At 39.3% G+C, this 21024-nt stretch overlaps 3 protein-coding genes across 4 annotated transcripts in view; 2 read left to right on the top strand and 1 right to left on the bottom strand.

Annotated features, from left to right (window-relative positions):
* Window positions 1-9957: 9957 nt before the first annotated feature.
* LOC134196157 (uncharacterized protein K02A2.6-like) lies at window positions 9958-14642 on the bottom strand. The gene has a single exon (XM_062665226.1). It carries the CDS (start codon window positions 14381-14383, stop codon window positions 10223-10225), a length of 4161 nt encoding a protein of 1386 aa, XP_062521210.1. The 5' UTR covers window positions 14384-14642; the 3' UTR covers window positions 9958-10222.
* A 795-nt stretch (window positions 14643-15437) lies between these two features.
* Window positions 15438-17868, top strand: LOC134196720 (uncharacterized). 2 transcript variants are annotated; one of them, XM_062665938.1, is made up of 4 exons: window positions 15438-15465; window positions 15994-16140; window positions 16209-16591; window positions 17400-17868. In XM_062665938.1, exons 1-4 carry the CDS (start codon window positions 15450-15452, stop codon window positions 17628-17630), a joined length of 777 nt encoding a protein of 258 aa, XP_062521922.1. In that variant the 5' UTR covers window positions 15438-15449; the 3' UTR covers window positions 17631-17868. The 2 variants fall into 2 exon arrangements, 1 of the variants encoding a protein (XP_062521922.1); XR_009972560.1 differs by lacking the exons at window positions 15438-15465; window positions 15994-16140 and having other exon boundaries at window positions 16542-16591; window positions 17262-17868.
* A 577-nt stretch (window positions 17869-18445) lies between these two features.
* The window catches only part of LOC134196806 (ribosomal protein S6 kinase alpha-6-like), a 6527-nt gene continuing 3948 nt past the window's right edge, over window positions 18446-21024 (top strand). Inside the window, exons 1-2 of the mRNA XM_062666027.1 lie at window positions 18446-18740; window positions 19278-19375. Coding sequence (XP_062522011.1) covers window positions 18446-18740; window positions 19278-19375 — 393 coding nt within the window. The remainder of the gene's footprint in view (window positions 18741-19277; window positions 19376-21024) is intronic.

Genomic DNA, 21024 nt, shown 5'->3' with positions numbered 1-21024 from the left:
GTTACTGCCTGCGTGATCGTTTCACGGCAAAAAGCGGCAAAAAGCACGATGTAGTAATGGAGGAAATTATTCAAAACAAAGATGCAGAACAAGAAATGTTTCTTCTTTTCACAACAATGTTGTCAGTTTGCAATTGCTATCTGGCAGGCAAGTACTCTTGTTTCGTTTACTTTCTTCTAGTATATTTAGAATTTTTCGAGCTTAATTTAATGTGTGTGTGTGTGTGTGTGTGTGTGTGTGTGTGTGTGTGTGTGTGTGTGTGTGTGTGTGTGTGTGTGTGTGTGTGTGTGTGTGTGTGTGTGTGTGTGTGTGTGTGTGTGTGTGTCTGTGTGTGTGTGTGTGTGTGTGTGTGTGTGTGTGTGTGTGTGTGTGTGTGTGTGTGTGTGTGTGTGTGTGTGTGTGTGTGTGTGTGTGTGTGTGTGTGACAGTGTGTGTGTGACAGTGTGTGTGTGTGTGTGTGTGTGTGTGTGTGTGTGTGTGTGTGTGTGTGTGTGTGTGTGTGTGACAGTGTGTGTGTGTGTGTGTGTGTGTGTGTGTGTGTGTGTGCGTGCGTGCGTGCGCACCAACTGACAACTGACAATGGATGACAACATGATCGTGATGGCAAACGCAGACCATGTAATAAAGGAGAAGTTGACATCGATCATTGGACAGCCACGATCAGGAAAGACTACTTGTCTTACACCATGAATTACAAAGTTTAGGGTGTAATTAGAAAGGACGGCAGTGCAAACCAACATTCCGGAGTTGTGCTGTACTATGATTGTCGGCTGGTGTCAGTTAGTATTAAAATTTGCTATAAATGTTAGAGCCAAACAATGGAAGAATGTGTGACTGTCAGTTCACTGTCCCTTATGTGGCGAACACCACATGGTACCCACCTCTTCTACTATCTTCTACTAAATAATTGTCGTGTTGCAGTGGTGTCTGAAAGATATACCTGTTCTAAATTGGTACAGTTGTAGCAAATGATCTACGTACTTGTGTTTTTTGATATTTGTCGCGACTACACACAGGTGTGTGATTGTGCCGTTGGTAAAAAGCAATGTGCCTGTAATATAGCTTACGTTTTGTGTAACTGAAAATTCAGGTACACTGTATGTATGCAGTAAGAATGTGTGCAAGCCAGATGTACAGTTTGGAGAACTTGATTGTGAATAACTCTCTTTTATTCAGTTAAGCACCGAGTCTACCTATAAAGCTACCAGAAATATTAGAATGTTAATTGTATAGCAAACTTTATTGCAAACAAATTGTATGTTCTTACAACAATGGTATGTATACTATGTCAACACATCAGGTAACTGTTATAATTGTAGGTTTTTAATACTTTAAACTGAAGTGTTGGCTATAGTGTAAAATACTCTACTAAAATTGTGTCAATTTAGACAAACAGTGTGGTTTTAAGGGGCATTTTTCCTCTCTTAGGCATTACATTTTTGTCAAGTTCTATCTCTGCCTTCCGCTTTCTTCCACTTGGCCGTCCTTGAGGTGCACTACTTCGACCTCGAGCAAGAAGTGGTCTTCTACGAGCTGTTGCTGTAGGCTGCACAGGTATCATGTTGTGTCTGTAACGTTTTACAGTTACATTTTTCTTTGCTGTTGGATGGAAGTGTGCTTTCCCAAACTGGTGTAAAGTGGCGGTTAATGTTGTGGACATTTTCAATGTCCAGTACTTTTCACAGAACTTATTTGTGGCCTCCTTGATTTGCGTATCACACGTCAGTCTTGATTTGAGATCTTCGACAACACAGTCTAAGTTGTTGCACACTACATTTTGTGAAGTAATTGATATGAAAACCGCGTGCAAGAAAAAAAATTTGCCTGGCCTTCTGGGCGGATATTGGTATCAATCGAAAGCTCTTCACTTGCGCAAATGTTTTTCTTGCTTGCGTTTTGATATCAATTACTTCACGACATGTTGCCTTGCACTGTTTTGCGCTATAGTACAAGTGCTAAACCACGTGCTACTGAATTTGTTGGGTGATGTTGCACGCTAAATTGAAATTGTTAATTTGTTGTTGTTTTTTCATTCTGTTGTTGCCCTTTTTTTGTTTCAGAGGAAGGTGGAGGCGACAAAGATGGCAAGACTTGGCTAGAGTTGGCGACATTGTGCCTACGAACCGTCGCGAGCAGTGAGACTGAAACTGGCGCTGTTGCTTACTTTTGACTCCAAATTTGAATTGAAAAAGAGTAAGGACCTGAGCGAGAGAGTACGTACAGACTCATCCAAGTGAAGTCTCTTCTCAAATTTCTAGACAGTATATTATTAATTAAAATTATTATTATAGCAATGTACTTTTACAGATCTGTAGTGTTGTTTATCGCTATTCAGTTCTAGAAACTGAATGTCTGGAATTTTACTCGACTACGGTCATTGTGTTTGATTTGTACGTACAGCCAATAGTATTTGATTACTTCATGCAGTTAATATTGCTTGATATATACAGTCAATATTGATCGATATACACAGTCAATATTTCTTGATATATACAGTCAATATTGATTGATATACACAGTCAATATTTATTGATATATACAGTCAATATTGATTGATATACACAGTCAATATTTATTGATATATACAGTCAATATTGCATGATATATACAGTCAATATTGATTGATATATACAGTCAATATTGCTTAATATATGCACTCAATATTGATTGATATATACAGTCAATATTGCTTAATATATGCACTCAATATTGATTGATTTACACAGTCAATATTGATTGATATATACAGTCAATATTGATTGATATATACAGTCAATATTGATTGATATATACAGTCAATATTGATTGATATATACAGTCAATATTGATTGATATATACAGTCAATATTGATTGATATATACAGTCAATATTTATTGGTATATACAGTCAACATTGATTGATATATACAGTCAATATTGATTGATATACACAGTCAATATTTATTGATATATAGTCAATATTGCATGATATATACAGTCAATATTGATTGATATATACAGTCAATATTTATTGATATATGCAGTCAATATTGATTGATATATACAGTCAATATTGATTGATATATACAGTCAATATTGATTGATATATACAGTCAATATTTATTGGTATATACAGTGAACGTAATTGATGTGTGCAGTCAACAGTACTATTGTCATTAACATTGACTGAATCAATCAATCAATTTTGACTGTAATATTGATTGATATATAGATGTCAATATGGGCTTCTCAATATCATCAAAGCAGAGCAAACATGCGACATTTACTAATAGATATTTACCAAAGAAGAAGAAGAAAACGTTTGTTAAAATCTTTCAGAAATCTGTGTTTAGCGTGCAATATGAATCCGTTATTATCTGCCTAATTTCTTTGCTGTGAAATCGATCATTACAATAGCACGTGATTGCGCATGCGGGTAAGTCATGCGTAAGTTGGCGCAAAACAACATAATGTTATGCAATTTTGATTTGCAATAGATAACGTTAACTGTTGATTTATCTGCATGGTCTCCCATACCGAGCTTAGTACTCTACGTCATGTACTTGAAAATACCACGTGCACTGTCACGTGATCTATTTCGCGCCATATTCGAAACCGTGTCTGGTGATGTTGAAGCCATGCACTAAACACCTAGCATCTTCCGGGTGAGTCATTTACATACCAAAATATCGATAGTGTGTGTGTGTGTGTGTGTGTGTGTGTGTGTGTGTGTGTGTGTGTGTGTGTGTGTGTGTAAATAAATGCATATCCATTTACAAGCACACTTGTGCCCAAAAAAGCAAAATAATTTGTAGTCCTAGTAATATAGTTTGTTATGAACAATGTTATTTCTTTACAAGAACAATGTAAAGATAATTAATTGAGACATAGCTAATAGCAGTTCCCACATGTTCAGACAAAGTATCTGCCAACTGTCCAGAGAAGACTGCAGTAAACTAACATTTCCAGTCACTTCTCCAGAGAAGGGAATGCTTGTTGAGCTTGCTGAAGTGCAATCGGTGGCAAACCCAATCGAGTGCTCTATGATTCCTTCTGAGTCAAAGTGTCGAGGATTGCTGAGAATTCTTTCTGCAAAGGCCAACTTTGCTGCTGGCTTTACGTTTGGTGCATTCAGTGCTAATGGCATACGAGAATGCATCGCAATCTATTTTGCAAAAGATACAGCACACAGAGTGATGTAGAAAAATTTGATGCAGTAGCGTACAGACTGACATAGAACAGTGCATACTAAGTAATAATGCACACGTGTACACACGAGAATGACACACACACACACACACACACACACACACACACACACACACACACACACACACACACACACACACCGACAGCCAAGACAGACAGACAGACAGACAGACAGACAGACAGACAGACAAACAGACAGACAAACAGACAGACAGGGCTATTGTTAGAGATTTTGATGATTGTCAATTGTAATTTTTTACCCCCATATGGGGTTTAAGTCAGTAAAGAGTCATTATGTAAAGGACTGATGGAAATTTTGTTGTAATTGAAATATATGATTGACAGACAACAAACAGACATACAGACACGGTTCCATAACTGGCTAACTATATTTCACATTTTCTCTTTTTCCAACTGCAATGTACATCTGTAATACCAATACTTTGACCACCTGCATCTTTCTCAAGGCACTTTGAAAGTAAGTCAAAAGTATTATGGCATCACAGTAGAAATATGATACAATAACCTAACCAATCATATTGTAAACCAGGGTGAGCAGTATGGGACAAGACCCTTTGTAAAATGTACATTTGTGTATATATGCATATATTCAATATTTATTAAATGTGTTTTCAGCTGGAATTAATTCAGTGGATATGAAAGGCTTCTTACTGTGTCAGTTCCATCATATTAATTCATTGATTCTTCTGTTCAAATGGAAGTTTTAGTCAATTGTATTGATGATTAGTCTTCAGACAGTATGTTACCATATCCTACTATTGTGATGCCCCGATACTTATGACATAGTTTCTTGTTTCAAAGTCCACTAACTACCTTGAGAAAGACCACAAATGGTGGTTAAAATGTCCGCAAAAATATATACATATGTTACTAGTTAGAAAACAGAAGTGTCAACAATTCTCTGACTGACTAACTATACGTTTACATTGAAAATAGAAACATCAGTAATTAAACATATTATTACAGGAAAGAAAAGGAATGGTTCAACAAGTCCATACTTCCACCCAAAGACATGCAACTGGAACTTGTTTCTAAGCAGCATCTAGATATGCTAAAATGTCATTTGTGGTCTCGGTGTCCTTCTGCCAAGGTTGCTGGATCAATAACCTGTGATGACTTAGCTAGGTTTACCTGCGATAGATGGTTAACAGATGCAATACTAGAACATGTGTGTGACCTATGTGCAAACTAAGCAAACTATGTGCATGAGAACAACCTCCTTGTTTGTACAAACGATTTAAAATCTGAACAGCTTCTGTCTGATCGTTCTACAAATCCCCGTCTAGGTGACATTTACAGACTGAAGTCTGAATGGGATCAGACGAACAGTGGTCCAAGGCAAGGAAAAGCTAAGTTTGAAGAGTTCGAAGCCAGGATCGAACAATTCAACAAAGACTGTGAAAAATCAGGTGGTAAGGCTGTCTTGCAAAAATTCCATGCAAGTAAAATACCAGGGAAGACACTCCTTTTATTCTTGCAGTTTGCACTCCTCTCATGTGCCGAGTACATAAATATGTACAGCAGGCAGGAGAGCTAGTACTGTAAATCCAGAAAGTATAACGATCATTTAATGTTAACGAATATAACGAACAAGTTCTCATCGTTATAATAAATTACGTCAAGCAATTTTACTTTGCGCATGCGTGCTTTTACATACGCCATTTTGAACAGCAGCGGACTGGGTACGCCCAGTAATGTCGCTTACCCATTGGTTCAAGCCTGTAGACAGCACAGAAGTTGCTGCAGCAGCTTCTGTAGCAGCCGTGGACAGGGAGAACATCGATCTACAAAAACGTGGACGGAAACGAAAGTCTCACGAGCGGCACCATTTTGACGAAGCAACGAAAGCTGAGATTGGAAAGTTTGCTGCCATTCTTGGAAACAAGAGAGCAGTTGACACTTTCTCTAAGCGCTTAAAGTTTGCTCTTTCTGAAGCCACTCTAAGGAACTTCAAGCGAGAGGTCCTCAAGCAGCTCAAGGATGGAAAGACGTTGGATGAAGTAGAGCTACCTGCCAAGAAAAAGAACGTCCTCTTCTTTTACCAGAGGATATTGACAAACTAACGAAGCATTTTATTCAAGGTCTTCGCCTCTGTGGATCACCTGTAAGTTCTTCCATAGTTCTAGCTGCTGCAATGGGTATTGTGAATCACAAAGCTCCGTCACTTCAGAAACAATATGGAGGATCACTGGACCTGAAGAAGTGATGGGCTTTCTCCTTTCTGTCCAGGCATGGGTATGTAAAGCGCAAAGCTACACGTGCAAGCCGCAAGGTTCCTGATGATTTTGTAAATATCAAATCTATCTATCTTGATAATATAGAAAAAGTTATTAAAGACTATAACATACCCTTGTTTATGGTGCTCAATTTTGATCAAACTGGTACCAAAATGGTGCCTGTGAGTGACTGGACTCTCGAGGTGCAAGGATCCAAGCAAATCGACATGATTGGCTTAGAGGATAAAAGAGAAATTACCGTTCTTCCTGCCATATCACTGACTGGAGAACTTCCCTCACCTCAAGTTATCTATGCTGGCAAAACACCAAGGTGCCACCCACATGTGAACATTCCCCTGGGTGGAACATTACTCATTCTGCGAGTCACTGGTCAAATCGAGACACGATGCTAGAGTATATAGAGAAGATTTTGGATCCTTACACGGCAAGACAACGGGAACAACTAGGTCTTTCACCTGATGCACCTGGTCTATGTATATTTGATGTTTTTGCTGCTCACGGATGTGATGAGTTTTTGCAGAGTCTTCGTGAACACAACATCAGGTATGTGATGGTTCCAGCTGGTTGCACTGGGTCACTTCAACCACTTGATGTGGCTACCAATGAACCATTTAAACATCACTTAAAGGAGCTCTTCTCTTCATGGTACGCTGACAAAGTGAGGACACTACTAGACAGTGGCTTTGCAGTAGAGAACATCAAAGTAGACTTGCGTACATCTGTGATCAAACCCATTCATTTTGGCTGGCTCGTCAAGAACATGGAATGGCTTTCAAGTCAAGATCAGATGTTAAGAAGAGGGTGGAAAGACATTGCAATATTAGATAAATTACAGATCAACTGACTTCTCTGTAGTGACCATTTGGTTGTACTAGTACTATTACAGTAGTACAGAGTTCTAGTCTTGTGATTACTGTTAGAATAATAGGATATTACTAAATTGTTGGTCAAAGAACGTTGGTCATCAAGATTCGTTATAATAAAAAACCTTAACTTCCAAAACATGTCAATATTGGGCAAAATCGTTAAAATTTAAGACCGTTATACTTTCTGGATTTACAGTATATTGTGATGCAACACCTGGCTTGGATGGTTCCAACTGTGCCATGTACGTAATCAGTTGTTCAAATGTAGCCGGAGAGATACCTCTAGGCATTGTTGTCACTTCAAGTGAGACTACCGTGACACTTTCAGTTGCTTTAAGTAAGCTACAATCAGTAATGCCAGAATGGGCATTTTACAACAACGGCAAACAAGGGCCTGACATTTTTTTGACTGACGATGCGTCTGCACTTCAAGAGGCAATAGCTGCTCAATGGCCTAAAGCTCGACGCCTTCTTTGCACATTTCATTTACTTCAGAGCATCTGGAGATGGCTGTGGAATGCAAAAAATAACATTCCGTTGCAAGACAGACAATCTATAATGAAAGCAGTGAAAGCATCGGTATTTGCCAAATCTGAAGAAGATGTCATAGACAAGTATGCAGAGGTAAAACTGTCAAACACATTTCAACAACATTCTCACTTTGCAAAATACTTTGATAGTATATGGCAGCGTCGAAGAGAATGGGCAACCAGCTATCGGTTAGGACTTCTCACAAGAGGAAATAACACTAACAACTATGCCGAAGTAGGATTTCGTATTTTTAAGGATATCATTTGCCAGAGGACGAAAGCATTCAATTTGGTACAACTGTTTCAGTTCATTACAGTCAACCTAGAACAGTACTATGAACTACGACTACTAAATATAGGCCACAGTAGGTTTGACCGTCGGTTCGATTCTATGGCTGGGATGGAGAAAAGGTAGACAGTACTGCTATAGCAGAGATAGATGGAACCTCAGGACTTTACTCAGTTCCAAGTGTTTCAAATCCTCAGCAGTTTCATACTGTGGACATTAGACTAGGTGTGTGTTCTTGTCCAAAGGGTATGAGCGGACGGCCTTGTCACCACCAGGCAGCAGTCGTCATGAAATATAAGCTGTCCACTATCAACTATATTCCATATTACTCAGCTTCAGCACGAAGACAGTTTGCAACAATTGCACGTGGAGATCAAGTTCAAAATGAGGAATTCTACGCAAGCCTCCATGAAAAGGACACACATTCATCATTAACAAGAGAGAGTCAATACCCTAAATCAGAATCAACAGATACTGTTTATGCTAGTCAGTTGCAAACTTCCAATGAAAACCAGGAACCCAGTTTTTTCTTGGACAGTGACTGTACTATGGACAACAGTGACAACAGTGCAAAAAGCCTTAGCCCCGATGTAGTGTGCAACAACTTAGACTGTGTTGTCGAAGATCTCAAATCAAGACTGACGTGTGATACGCAAATCAAGGAGGCCGCAAATAAGTTCTGTGAAAAGTACTGGACATTGAAAATGTCCACAACGTTAGCCGCCAGTTTACACCAGTTTGGGAAAGCACACTTCCGTCCAACAGCAAAGAAAAATGTAACTGTAAAACGTTACAGACACAACATGATACCTGTGCAGCCTACAGCAACAGCTTGTAGAAGACCACTTCTTGCACGCGGTCGAAGTAGTGCACCTCAAGGACGGCCAAGTGGAAGAAAGCGGAAGGCAGAGATAGAACTTGACAAAAATGTAATGCCTAAGAGAGGAAAAATGCCCCTTAAAAACCACTGTTTGTCTAAATTGACACAATTTTAGTAGAGTATTTTACACTATAGCCAACACTTCAGTTTAAAGTATTAAAAACCTACAATTATAACAGTTACCTGATGTGTTGACATAGTATACATACCATTGTTGTAAGAACATACAATTTGTTTGCAATAAAGTTTGGTATACAATTAACATTCTAATATTTCTGGTAGCTTTATAGGTAGACTCGGTGCTTAACTGAATAAAAGAGAGTTATTCACAATCAAGTTCTCCAAACTGTACATCTGGCTTGCACACATTCTTACTGCATACATACAGTGTACCTGAATTTTCAGTTACACAAAACGTAAGCTATATTACAGGCACATTGCTTTTTACCAACGGCACAATCACACACCTGTGTGTAGTCACGACAAATATCAAAAAACACAAGTACGTAGATCATTTGCTACAACTGTACCAATTTAGAACAGGTATATCTTTCAGACACCACTGCAACACAACAATTATTTAGTAGAAGATAGTAGAAGAGGTGGGTACCATGTGGTGTTCGCCACATAAGGGACAGTGAACTGACAGTCACACATTCTTCCATTGTTTGGCTCTAACATTTATAGCAAATTTTAATACTAACTGACACCAGCCGACAATCATAGTACAGCACAACTCCGGAATGTTGGTTTGCACTGCCGTCCTTTCTAATTACACCCTAAACTTTGTAATTCATGGTGTAAGACAAGTAGTCTTTCCTGATCGTGGCTGTCCAATGATCGATGTCAACTCCTCCTTTATTACATGGTCTGCGTTTGCCATCACGATCATGTTGTCATCCATTGTCAGTTGTCAGTTGGTGCGTGTTGTGTTCTTGAGACAATAGGAATTTCGAAATATGTATACTCTAATACAAAGCACACTAAGAACTACAAACGTCGTATCAACTCAACTCGCACTCTGTCTCTTACTCTATGTAGCACCGTTTATATACCTGTTAGTTAGACGTTCTAGAAACATCTAGAGAGCTAAGGTAACTACCTAGTACCGGAACTAACTGGTTATAGCTACTACGTGTCAATGTTCCGGAAGTTTCCAGAACACCTCCCCCTTTAGTCTTGAACTCGATCTTATGAAGGTGGACAAGACGTCAGCAATTCCAAACCTTCTTTGGTTTACGAATCCTTGTAGATCGTCGAGGGTTGCCCGGTCCATATTGAGGTGCGCTTGGTTGACATTCCTGGCTGTTGGTTTCAACATCTGGTTGAAGGGTTGGTGAAGGCACGTGTATAAGATCCCCTGGGTCTGTACCTGGATCTGTGTCTTCTTCTACACCATAGCGTGGTCTCAGCTGTTCGATGTGCCGCCGCCAGATTGGCCCTCGTGGGTGTACTTTCACGTTCACGCTTCGTGAGCCGTGCACTCGAATTACTGTAGCTGGAACCCATCTTGGATCGCTGGTGCGACGTGGTCCACAGTAGAGAGCGTAGCACGGTCTACCCACTTGATAGTAATTATTGTTAACCTTGTGAACAGCGTTCTGGAACTCCTTCGCCTGTGACTTCGTGGCTTCCCTAGCCTGACGACCTTGTGCCTCATGAGCAGGTGATGGCACCAATGTGTCGATTTTGGCTCTGATCAACCTGTTGTTGAGCAGCTCACTGGGAGAGTAGCCACTTGGTAATGGTGATCGCCGGTATTGCATAAGGAACTCCTGGAGAGCTTCCCTGGGTGGTTTACTGGACTTCTTGAGGGAATTTTTGAACGTTTGTACTAGCCTCTCAGCGGCACCGTTGGTGGCTGGGTGATATGGTGCGCCAGTCAAATGAACAATCCCTCTCTCTTGGCACCAAGTCTTGAATTCTTGTGACGTGAAGCTAGTAGCATTGTCAGACACAAGAGCATGAGGATATCCAAAATGTGCGAAATCTTCCTCAAGTAATCGTGTTGTTGACTTGGTAGAAGTTGAGCTGGTGGGGTGAATACACGGGTACTTGGAATATGAATCCACAACGACAAGCCAATTGTGTCCCATAAAATCAATGGCATGATCAACGTGTACTCTACTCCACGGCTTTTCCGGTAACATCCACGGGTGATTTGCTGCTTTTGCAGGCTTGTTCTGGTGTTCGGCACAAGCTGTGCACCGATGGCAAGTGTCTTGAATATCGGCATCGATTCTTGGCCAATAGACTGCTGTCCGAGCAAGTTGCTTCATTCGTTGCATACCAAAATGTCCTTCGTGTAGGATTTTTAGCACTTCCGGTTGTAGACTTCGCGGTATCACTACGCGATTTCCATACATTAGGCATCCGTTGATAGTGGTCAGTGAGTTTTCCTTTGTCTTGAAATCCTTGAGTAAGTCTGAAACTTGTTTTGGCCACCCTTCTCTAACGTATCTCAAAACTTCGGTTATGACTGGATCCTTGGCGGTCTCCTTTCGAAGTTTGTTCTGGTCGCCGGAATTGATCTGAGTGCTGATAGTGTTGATGAGACATACCGTGTCGATGTCACTATCGCTTTCCTTTCTGTCAAAGTTGGGGTCGGATTCTGCCGGTAGGCGACTCAGGGCATCCGCATTGCCATGCTTTGACGTTTCACGATACTCGATTGTGTAGTCGTATTGACTGAGCATAAGAGCCCATCTTGCTAATCGATTGGCAGCAATGACTGGTGTTGCTTTGTGAGGACCAAACATAGCAAGAAGAGGTCTGTGGTCTGTCACGAGAATGAAGTGTCTTCCATAAAGAAATTGATGAAACTTGTGTAGAGCGAAAATGATGGACAAAGCTTCTTTCTGAATTTGTGAGTACTTCTTCTGTGCTGAGGAAAGAGTTTTGGACGCGTTGGCGATTGGTCGCTCGCTCCCATCTGGATATCGATGAAACAACACAGCACCAATTCCAACATCTGACGCGTCACAAGAAATACCGATAGGACAGGATGGGTTGAAATGAGCCAGAACCGTGTCCGTGTTCAGCATTGCCTTCAGGTCATTGAATGCTGTTTGTTCTGTAGTAGTCCATTTCCATCGAACGTCCTTCCTAGTGAGTCGTGTCAAAGGTTCTGCTGCCGTCGCTAGATTAGGCAGAAACTTGCGGTAGAATTGAATCGATCCGAGAAATGACTTTAGTGTGGCAACGTCTTTTGGTGGCGGCATCTGCATTACCGCGTCCACCTTTGGTCCCTTGGCAAGGCCTTGTAGCAAAAGCGTATGGCCTAAGTATGTGATTCGCGACTGAGCAAAAGCACATTTTTCAAGTCTGCATCTGAGTCCCTTGTCATTGAGTCTTTTGAGTAGCCCTCGGAGATTGTGCAAGTGATCTTCTGCATTTCTCCCGCTGACGAGTATGTCGTCCAGATATACTGCTACTCCTGAGAGATCACTGGTGAGCTGTTCCATGATCTCCTGAAAATATCCTGGTGCAGAACTGATACCGTAGGGTAGGCGTTTTTGCAAGAGCACTCCTTTGTGCGTGCTGAGAGCAAGTCGTTTTTGACTTTCTGGACCAAGTGGAATTTGGTTGTAGGCATCGGCTAAGTCAATCTTTGAGAAATAGTAACCACCGCCCAATCTGTGCATGAGATCTTCAGGAAGCGGCAGCGGGTGCCGATGTGTCTCCAGCTGCGGATTTACTGTTACAGAGTAATCTCCACACACTCTGATGCTTCCTTGCGGGTGACTAGCTGATGGTGACTTCCTTACTGGAACGACTGGTGTTCCGTAATCATTAAACTGCACACGTTTCCATAAGCCCCTGTCAATACCCTTGTTGTAGGCTAGAGACAGGTCGTCCAGTAGTGCAAATGGCACTGTGCGCGGTTTGCAGAAAACTGGTTTGGCGTCTGACTTGAATTTCACCTCCAACTGAAAGTCTTTGAGGCATCCAAGCTCGTTTTTCCAAAGATCAGGAAACTCTTGTGTGAGTTGCTGACATGCTTTTTGGAGAGATGTGTGATCTGAGACTGTACACACAGATGTGTTCTGTGCGGTCTCGCAAATGAGGCTGTCTAGTATGCTGATATCGCAATCCAATAATGTTTGCAGTCCAATGAGATTGAGGTTCAATTTCGTAACTGTAAATTCCAGTTGTTTTTTGAGAACCTCCTTGTCTTCCCCTGTCAGTAGAGAAGATTCTACGCATGTAGTACCCAGAATTGGTATGTTGTGTCCTGATGCTGAACGATATTCTTCTGTAGTCGGTTGGATTGGTGGCTTACCAATCGCTTTCCATCGTGCCAAAGATATAAAGTTCATTCTGGCACCGGTGTCTACCAGGTATGAGTGTTGCTTCCCGTTCTGAGAGATTTGTATTTGCAACTGAGGAATATCCTGGCTGCGTACCGTATTGACTGAAGTGATGCATCTTACTTTCTTGGTCTGTTTGCTTCGACAGGCAGCTTCGATGTGTCCCTTCTTTTTGCAGAAATGGCACTCTGCATCCCTGTGACGACACTTGTCTCTAGGGTGATCCTTCTTTCCACAACTAGCACATGGCTTGTGGTCTGTTGAAGTGGAAAGCGCCTGTTTTGAGTGTGGCTTAGGCGTCGATAGTCGAGATTTGCTGGTGATTTTGTGAACAGGAACGTTATCCGGTTTGGCATACACTTGAGCTTTCGCGGTCTTGGCTGCTTCCTCTACTTCCGTTGCGATCTGAACCACATTCTGAAACGTGAGATCCTCCTCCTTAGTTTTGAAGGCAGCTTTTAGCACAGCTTCATTGTTAATTGCACACAAGAAACAACTGCGCATAGCTTCATCTAGGGGGTCTTTTATTGATGGGAAATCGCAAGTTGTAGCCATCTGACGTACTCTGGCAGCGAGTTCGTGAGGGGTTTCTCCTGGTTTTCGTTTGATCTCGCTCCAGAAGCGAAAACGTTCTCTCACCACAAATCGTTTGGGATCAAAATGTTGGGACATGAACTCCTGTATTTGGTTCATAGACAGTTTATTGGCTGACGTAGGTGGAGTCAGTTGTGATGCATAATTGTCAATTAGTTTGAAGACGTCACTGGATTGATTGGTTAGAAAGACCAATGCTAGCTTTTCCTCTGGTAAAGAGTTTGCCTCAGTGAAAGTCTGAAACCTTGACCAATAGTCTCTCCATAGTTCGGACGTTGAGTCAAACGGTTGAAACTTCTGATCAGGACGATGTACAGTGGAGTGGCTTTTTTTGAGTTGACGTTCCAGAATGTCAATCTGCCGCATGTGTATCTCTCGTTGTTGTTCCATTTCCTCCTTGTGCTGCTGTTGCGTCAAGCGGATTTGTTCCTGAAGAACTGAAACGAGTTGCTGTATCTCTGCAGACATTGTTTTCCTCGTCGCCAGCAAAATCCTGTTGTGTTCTTGAGACAATAGGAATTTCGAAATATGTATACTCTAATACAAAGCACACTAAGAACTACAAACGTCGTATCAACTCAACTCGCACTCTGTCTCTTACTCTATGTAGCACCGTTTATATACCTGTTAGTTAGACGTTCTAGAAACATCTAGAGAGCTAAGGTAACTACCTAGTACCGGAACTAACTGGTTATAGCTACTACGTGTCAATGTTCCGGAAGTTTCCAGAACAGTGCGCACGCACACACACACACACACACACACACACACACACACACACACACACACACACACACACACACACACACACATTAAATTAAGCTCGAAAAATTCTAAATATACTAGAAGAAAGTAAACGAAACAAGAGTACTTGCCTGCCAGATAGCAATTGCAAACTGACAACATCGTTGTGAAAAGAAGAAACATTTCTTGTTCTACATCTTTGTTTTGAATAATTTCCTCCATTACTACATCGTGCTTTTTGCGTGAAACGATCACGCAGGCAGTAACACGTGATTTATCGCTTAGTGTCACGTGTTGACTATACCCCTATACAGTGCGAGGCAACATGTTGTAAAGTAATTGATATCAAAACTGCGTGCAAGAAAAAAATTTGCATGACAACGGCAGTTAGTGTTAGTTTACATAAGTAAACGCGGGCAAGAGATGACCTCCCACGTCCGGGTTCTTTTCTAACGTAGGCGCTCAACGTTTTCATCTTTCCATTTGCTTAGTTAGCTGTTGCTAAGGTTTTCACAAAATGTCTGCAGTTGATCCTAAATGGCAAAGTCACATGCCACCACGCTACACCGATCTGACGACAGGATTACGAGTGAGCGGCGCTGTACTAGACCATCTCTTTCAGGCGGGACTTCTTAGTCCCGAAGAACGTTCGAGAGTGGATAAAGTGCAACCGAACACAGAAGGAGAGAGGGTTCGCTGCTTGTTGGAATTGCTAGAAAGGAAGCCTCCTGGATCTTTTGAAAAATTTTGTAATGTATTGGACAAGGCTGGACATAAGCACTTGGCTGATATGCTACGGTCTGAAAGTAAGCATACGTATAAAAATAAAATAATTATTAGAGTGGAACCTACGTCGTTGATATCAATCAGTCATGGATTTGGATTCTGTCATGGTCACGATATTAATTAAGCGCTTGCGCGGCTCAAAAAATTTTCTAGTTGAATGGTCTTCTTGCACAAAGCAGTGCGTGGGACGTCCAGAAGCAGCTCAGTAAGAGCTGAGCTGAGTGAGCATGCGCGCTCTCAGCTACGTGATTGCGCAACTGTCAAAAGTTTTACTGACATGAATCTAATTAGCACAGAAAGAGAAGCTAATTTTTGTGATTTTTGCTAACGCAACATAGAAAATACGAAACGTACCGTTAGTGTCGTAGTCGTTGCTAGAGAGCTTGCATCATCATAACTTTCTTGACTCTGAATTTGCTGAACTGCATGGACATCTAGCTCAGCTCGCGCGCACAAATTGCAGGGTACATGCGCCGTTATTTAATTAATTAAGGTTTTCGTCTGCTATTTATGTCTTTACTTTGTTGTTGTTGTTGGTTTTGTCTAAGAAACTGGACCTTGCAGAGGAGGCGTACATGAGCAAGCAGCAAAACCAGAGGGCATGTTTGACAAGTTTTGTTCTGTACTGGAATACTTGAGTATTGGACTTGAAAAACTAGCCAAAAGGCTGAGATCAGGAGAAGGCGAAGACGAAGGTGAGAAAATACAATTTTTGAGTTTTGATTAGTTTATTCCACAACCATTTATTTCACTTTCCATCTAGTGGATGCCAAAATGGAAGAAACGTCAAATGGTGACAACATTGCAAGTGACAAAAACCACGATGTGCGACGACAGAGATGTGTACATGTGCTGCGAGTGGTTCTGCTCTTTGTTGGCACTGTTGGCACTGTTGTCCTTGCAGTAGTCTTACAAGAAACTAGATACCCAACAGACAGTATTGATACGTCACTTCGTGAACCTACTCCAATTCGTGAAAAAGCAGCAGTACCGTTAGCTGCGGATTCAGACGATGACCAAGTTACATACCCAACAGACAGTATTGATACGTCACTTCGTGAACCTACTCCAATTCGTGAAAAAGCAGAAGTACCGTTAGCTGCGGACTCAGACAATGACCAAGTTACATTTGTTGAACTTAGAAAGGTTAGTGCTTCAACGCTCTAGTATCTTTTGCATGCTTTTTACTAACCCACCCAAAGTACAAAAAAATAAATCCTACGTAGTCCGGTATGCATGCAAACACGTATGATTTAGCTAGAGAGAAGACTCTACACTTAATTATTTAATTAATTGACTCACATGTCCCATGCAATAATGCTCTTACTGCTTGCTTGATATTGAGTCTAGACGCTGTTAGTCAAACATAGACGTTGCCACAGCTGGTTAGCTAGATTTATGGTTGAGCAGCGCTGTCCAAAATGTCTTGAGTATCTACGACAAAGAGTAGTCAAACAACCCTAGACAGACTAACAAATACTAGACAGAACAGTCCAACCGAGGCAATTGATATAAATTTAGAATTGTTTCTAAATTTTATTATTAATATTAATAAAACTACAATAAACTATATAAATTTTATTAATATTAATAAGACTACAATACTATATAAATTTTATTATTAAAGTAAATTTTAATTACAGTATACCATAATTAAATTTATATAGTTTACTGTAGTTTTATTAATATTAATAATAAAATTTAAACTATATAAATTTTATCATAAAATTTTACACGTGACTGGAACACGCCCATTTTTTCTGTGAAAGGCATGCAACCACCTGACTGCCTCATGCCTATAGCTATACCTTTGCAGAAACCTTGTGCCAAGTTGTGGAGCTACAAGGAACAGGCCAATCTGTCCTCTAGATGTACAATCAGAAATGAAGACTTTAGTTACGTTTTGGTATCATCACTATTGATCAAATTCAATTTCTTGTTGTTTTCTTATCAGATTGCTGAAGAGGTAGGATCTCATTGGCATCCAATTGGCATTCATCTGGGATTCAGTGGTGAAACGCTTACACAATATGAGAAACAGTTCAACGAGCCATCTCGTCTTCTCTTTGAGATTCTTGACAAATGGCAGAAACAGAAAGGCAAACAAGCAACAAAGAATGCACTTTTGGAAGCTTGCAGACAAGCTGGTGTTAGAGGGGCATGTGAAAGGGTTTTAAAAAGATGAGAAGGTGACATTTCTTTTTACAATAATTATTGTTGTAGCTCTGTTAGCTTATGGGAGCACAAAGAATGGGCTGTGACCCTCATCACAGTTCCTTGTCTCTTAGCTAGCGTTGTTCTGGAATTTTTGAATCATTAAGCTGTTGGTAACGCGTACATAAAACTAATAGACTTAGTACGTTTCTAACATAAGCTACTGCTCGAGATTTTTATCTGAATGTTACATGCGGAAAACTGTAGTAGACAGACATTTATCATGCACTTTGATTGTTTCGCTCACGTTCAAGTATATTGAGTTAGTTAATTAAGTTAAGATTATCTCCCACTTTTTAAAAGTAAAACTTTCTTTTCCATCAGTTGATGCCATGATGGCTTAACGACTACAGTATACTATAATACACACAAAGAGTTATCCAACAGTTGCCAGAGAGTTTGTGAATTCAGCTCGCGCGCACAGACGGAGGCTCAAGCGACTATACATAGAAATCAATCATGTCTAGGACTGTACATGTACGACTGCCTGCCCATTTTTAACTTTTTTTAAAAATATTTGCATGGTCTGTTGTATAAATTCTGTTATTCCACTGGAGAGCTGCACGCATATGCATGCTTCTTGTAAACTATCGTCCATAGAGTCTTTAGATACAAATAGTCTAGATATGACAACGGGACATGATGATTAGTGTGTGTTAGTCTAAGTTAATTAAATAAAGTAAACGGAGATGAGATGACCTCCCACTTGTCCGGGTTTTTTTCTAACGTAGGCGCTCAACGTATTCATCTTTCCATTTGCCTAGCTGGTCATAAGGTTTTCACAAAATGTCTGCAGTTGATCCTAAATGGCAAAGTCACATACGACCACGCTACAGCGATCTGACGACAGGATTACGAGTGAGTGGCACTGTACTAGACCATCTCTATCAGTCGGGACTGCTTAATCCCGAAGAACGTTCGACAGTGGATAAAGTCCAATCGAACACAGAAGAAGACAGGGTTCGCTGCTTGTTGGAATTGCTAGAAAAGAAGCCTCCTGGTTCTTTTGAAAATTTTTGTAATGTATTGGAAGATGACAAGGTTGAATATAAGCACTTGGCTGTTATGCTACGGTCTGAAAGTAAGCATACGTCTAGAAATAAAATAATTACTTGAGTGTGGCCTACGTCGTTGATATCAATCAGACATGATGTGTCGTGATTTTGGAGTCTGTCATGGTCACGATATTAATTAAGCGCTTGCGCGACTCAAAAAATTTTCTTGCTGAATGGTCTTCTTGCACAAAGCAGTGCGTGGGACGTCCAGAAGCAGCTCAGTAAGAGCTGAGCTGAGTGAGCATGCGCGCTCTCAGCTACGCGATTGCGCAACTGTCAAAAGTTCACTGACATGAATCTAATTAGCACAAAAAGAGAAGCTAATTTTTGTGATTTTGCTAACACAACATAGAAAACACGAAACGTACCGTTAGTGTCTCTGTTCTCTAGTCGTTGCTAGAGAGCTTGCACCATCGTAACTTTCTTGACTCCTTGAATTTGCTGAACTGCATGGACATCTAGCTCAGCTCGCGCGCACAAATTGCAGGGTACACGCGCCGTTATTTAATTAATTAAGGTTTTCGTCTGCTATTTATGTCTTTACTTTGTTGTTGGTGTTTAAGAAACTGGACCTTGCAGTGAAGGCGTACATGAGCAAGCAGCAGCACCAGAGGGTACACACTCAGATGATGCCGAACTTACACCTGTCGAACTTGATAAAGTAATTGCTCTACTCTAAGTTTGTTTTCATGTTGTTAGTTTCCTAGTTCATAAAACAAAAGCACGAGTCGTACATATAGATGTTCTGATCCCATGCAAACACATGATATAGAGAAGACACTACAGATGACTCAGCTAGGCAATTGACCCAATTTTTTATTTGCTATGGCATGAAGGTTGTGCTCGAGGCGGAATGGTGAGGGCGAGGTTAATTAATGTCTGGCTATGCGAGACTAACACACACACACACACACCACACACACACACACACACACACACACACACACACACACACACACACACACACACACACACGCAGTGCAGAATCACACATGAAGATCTTGTAACATTTTTTGGTATCATCAGCATCGAAATGATATTCTTGTTGTTTCTTGAACAGATTGCTGAAAAGTTAGGATCTTATTACCACAAAATTGCAATTTATCTGGGCTTTGATGGCGAAGAGATTAAATAATGTGAGGAGGAGTACAAAAAGTCATATCGCATTCTCTTTGCTATTCTTGACAAATGGCAGAAAAGGGAACACGCAACAAGGAAAGCACTACTGGATGTTTGCAAGAAAGCAGGAGTTGGAGTGGCAGCTTCCAGGATTCTTTAAAAGCTGAGAAACTACAGTAACTTTTGTTCTGACTGTAATAGTGTATGTATGGCTGTTGTGCTGCAGTAAGACGACACTAACAGTATATAGTCGTCATTTTGACTGCATGTGTGCAATAAATCAAACAGATATTATTGCAGTGTTAGATGCATATACCGTACATGCATAAGGTTAGGATTGACAATCGGAAATGATTAGGGAGGAACGAGACTGGATCAAGTCTACCTGCAGAGTGATGTGATTTAGATCAAACTTAGTCACCAGAAGGCAATTATTTTTTTATTTTTTTATTTTATTTATATATTTATATATTATTATTTATTTATTTATTTACTATTATTTACTATTTATTTATTTATTTGTTATTTATCTTTTTATTTATTAATTATTTATTAATTATTTATTAATTATTTATTTATTATTTATTTATAATTTATAATTTATAATTTATTTATTATTTATTATTTATTTATTTATTATTTATTTATTTATTTATTATTTATTATTTATTTATTTATTATTTATTTATTATTATTTATTTATTATTTATTTATTATTTATTTTCTATTTATTTATTTTTATTATTTATTTATTTTTTATTTATGCATTTTATTTATTTATTTACTTATTATTTATTATTTATTTATTTATTTATTATTTATTTATTATTTATTTTCTATTTATTTATTTTTATTTATTATTTATTTTTATTTATGCATTTTATTTATTTATTTATTTATTATTTATTATTTATTTATTTATTAATTAATTATTATTTATTTATTTATTTATTTTTTTATTTATTAATTATTATTTATTTATTTGTTATTTATTATTTATTTATTATTTATTATTTATTTATTAATTATTATTTATTTATTTATTATTTATTATTTATTTATTTATTATTTATTATTTATTTATTTGTTATTTATTATTTATTTATTATTTATTATTTATTTATTATTATTTATTTATTATTTATTTATTATTTATTTTCTATTTATTTATTTTTATTATTTATTTATTTT

This window comes from Corticium candelabrum, chromosome 21 (genome assembly GCF_963422355.1).
Source record: "Corticium candelabrum chromosome 21, ooCorCand1.1, whole genome shotgun sequence".
Lineage (NCBI taxonomy): Eukaryota > Metazoa > Porifera > Homoscleromorpha > Homosclerophorida > Plakinidae > Corticium > Corticium candelabrum.
This window is presented reverse-complemented; position numbering and strand designations above follow the sequence as displayed.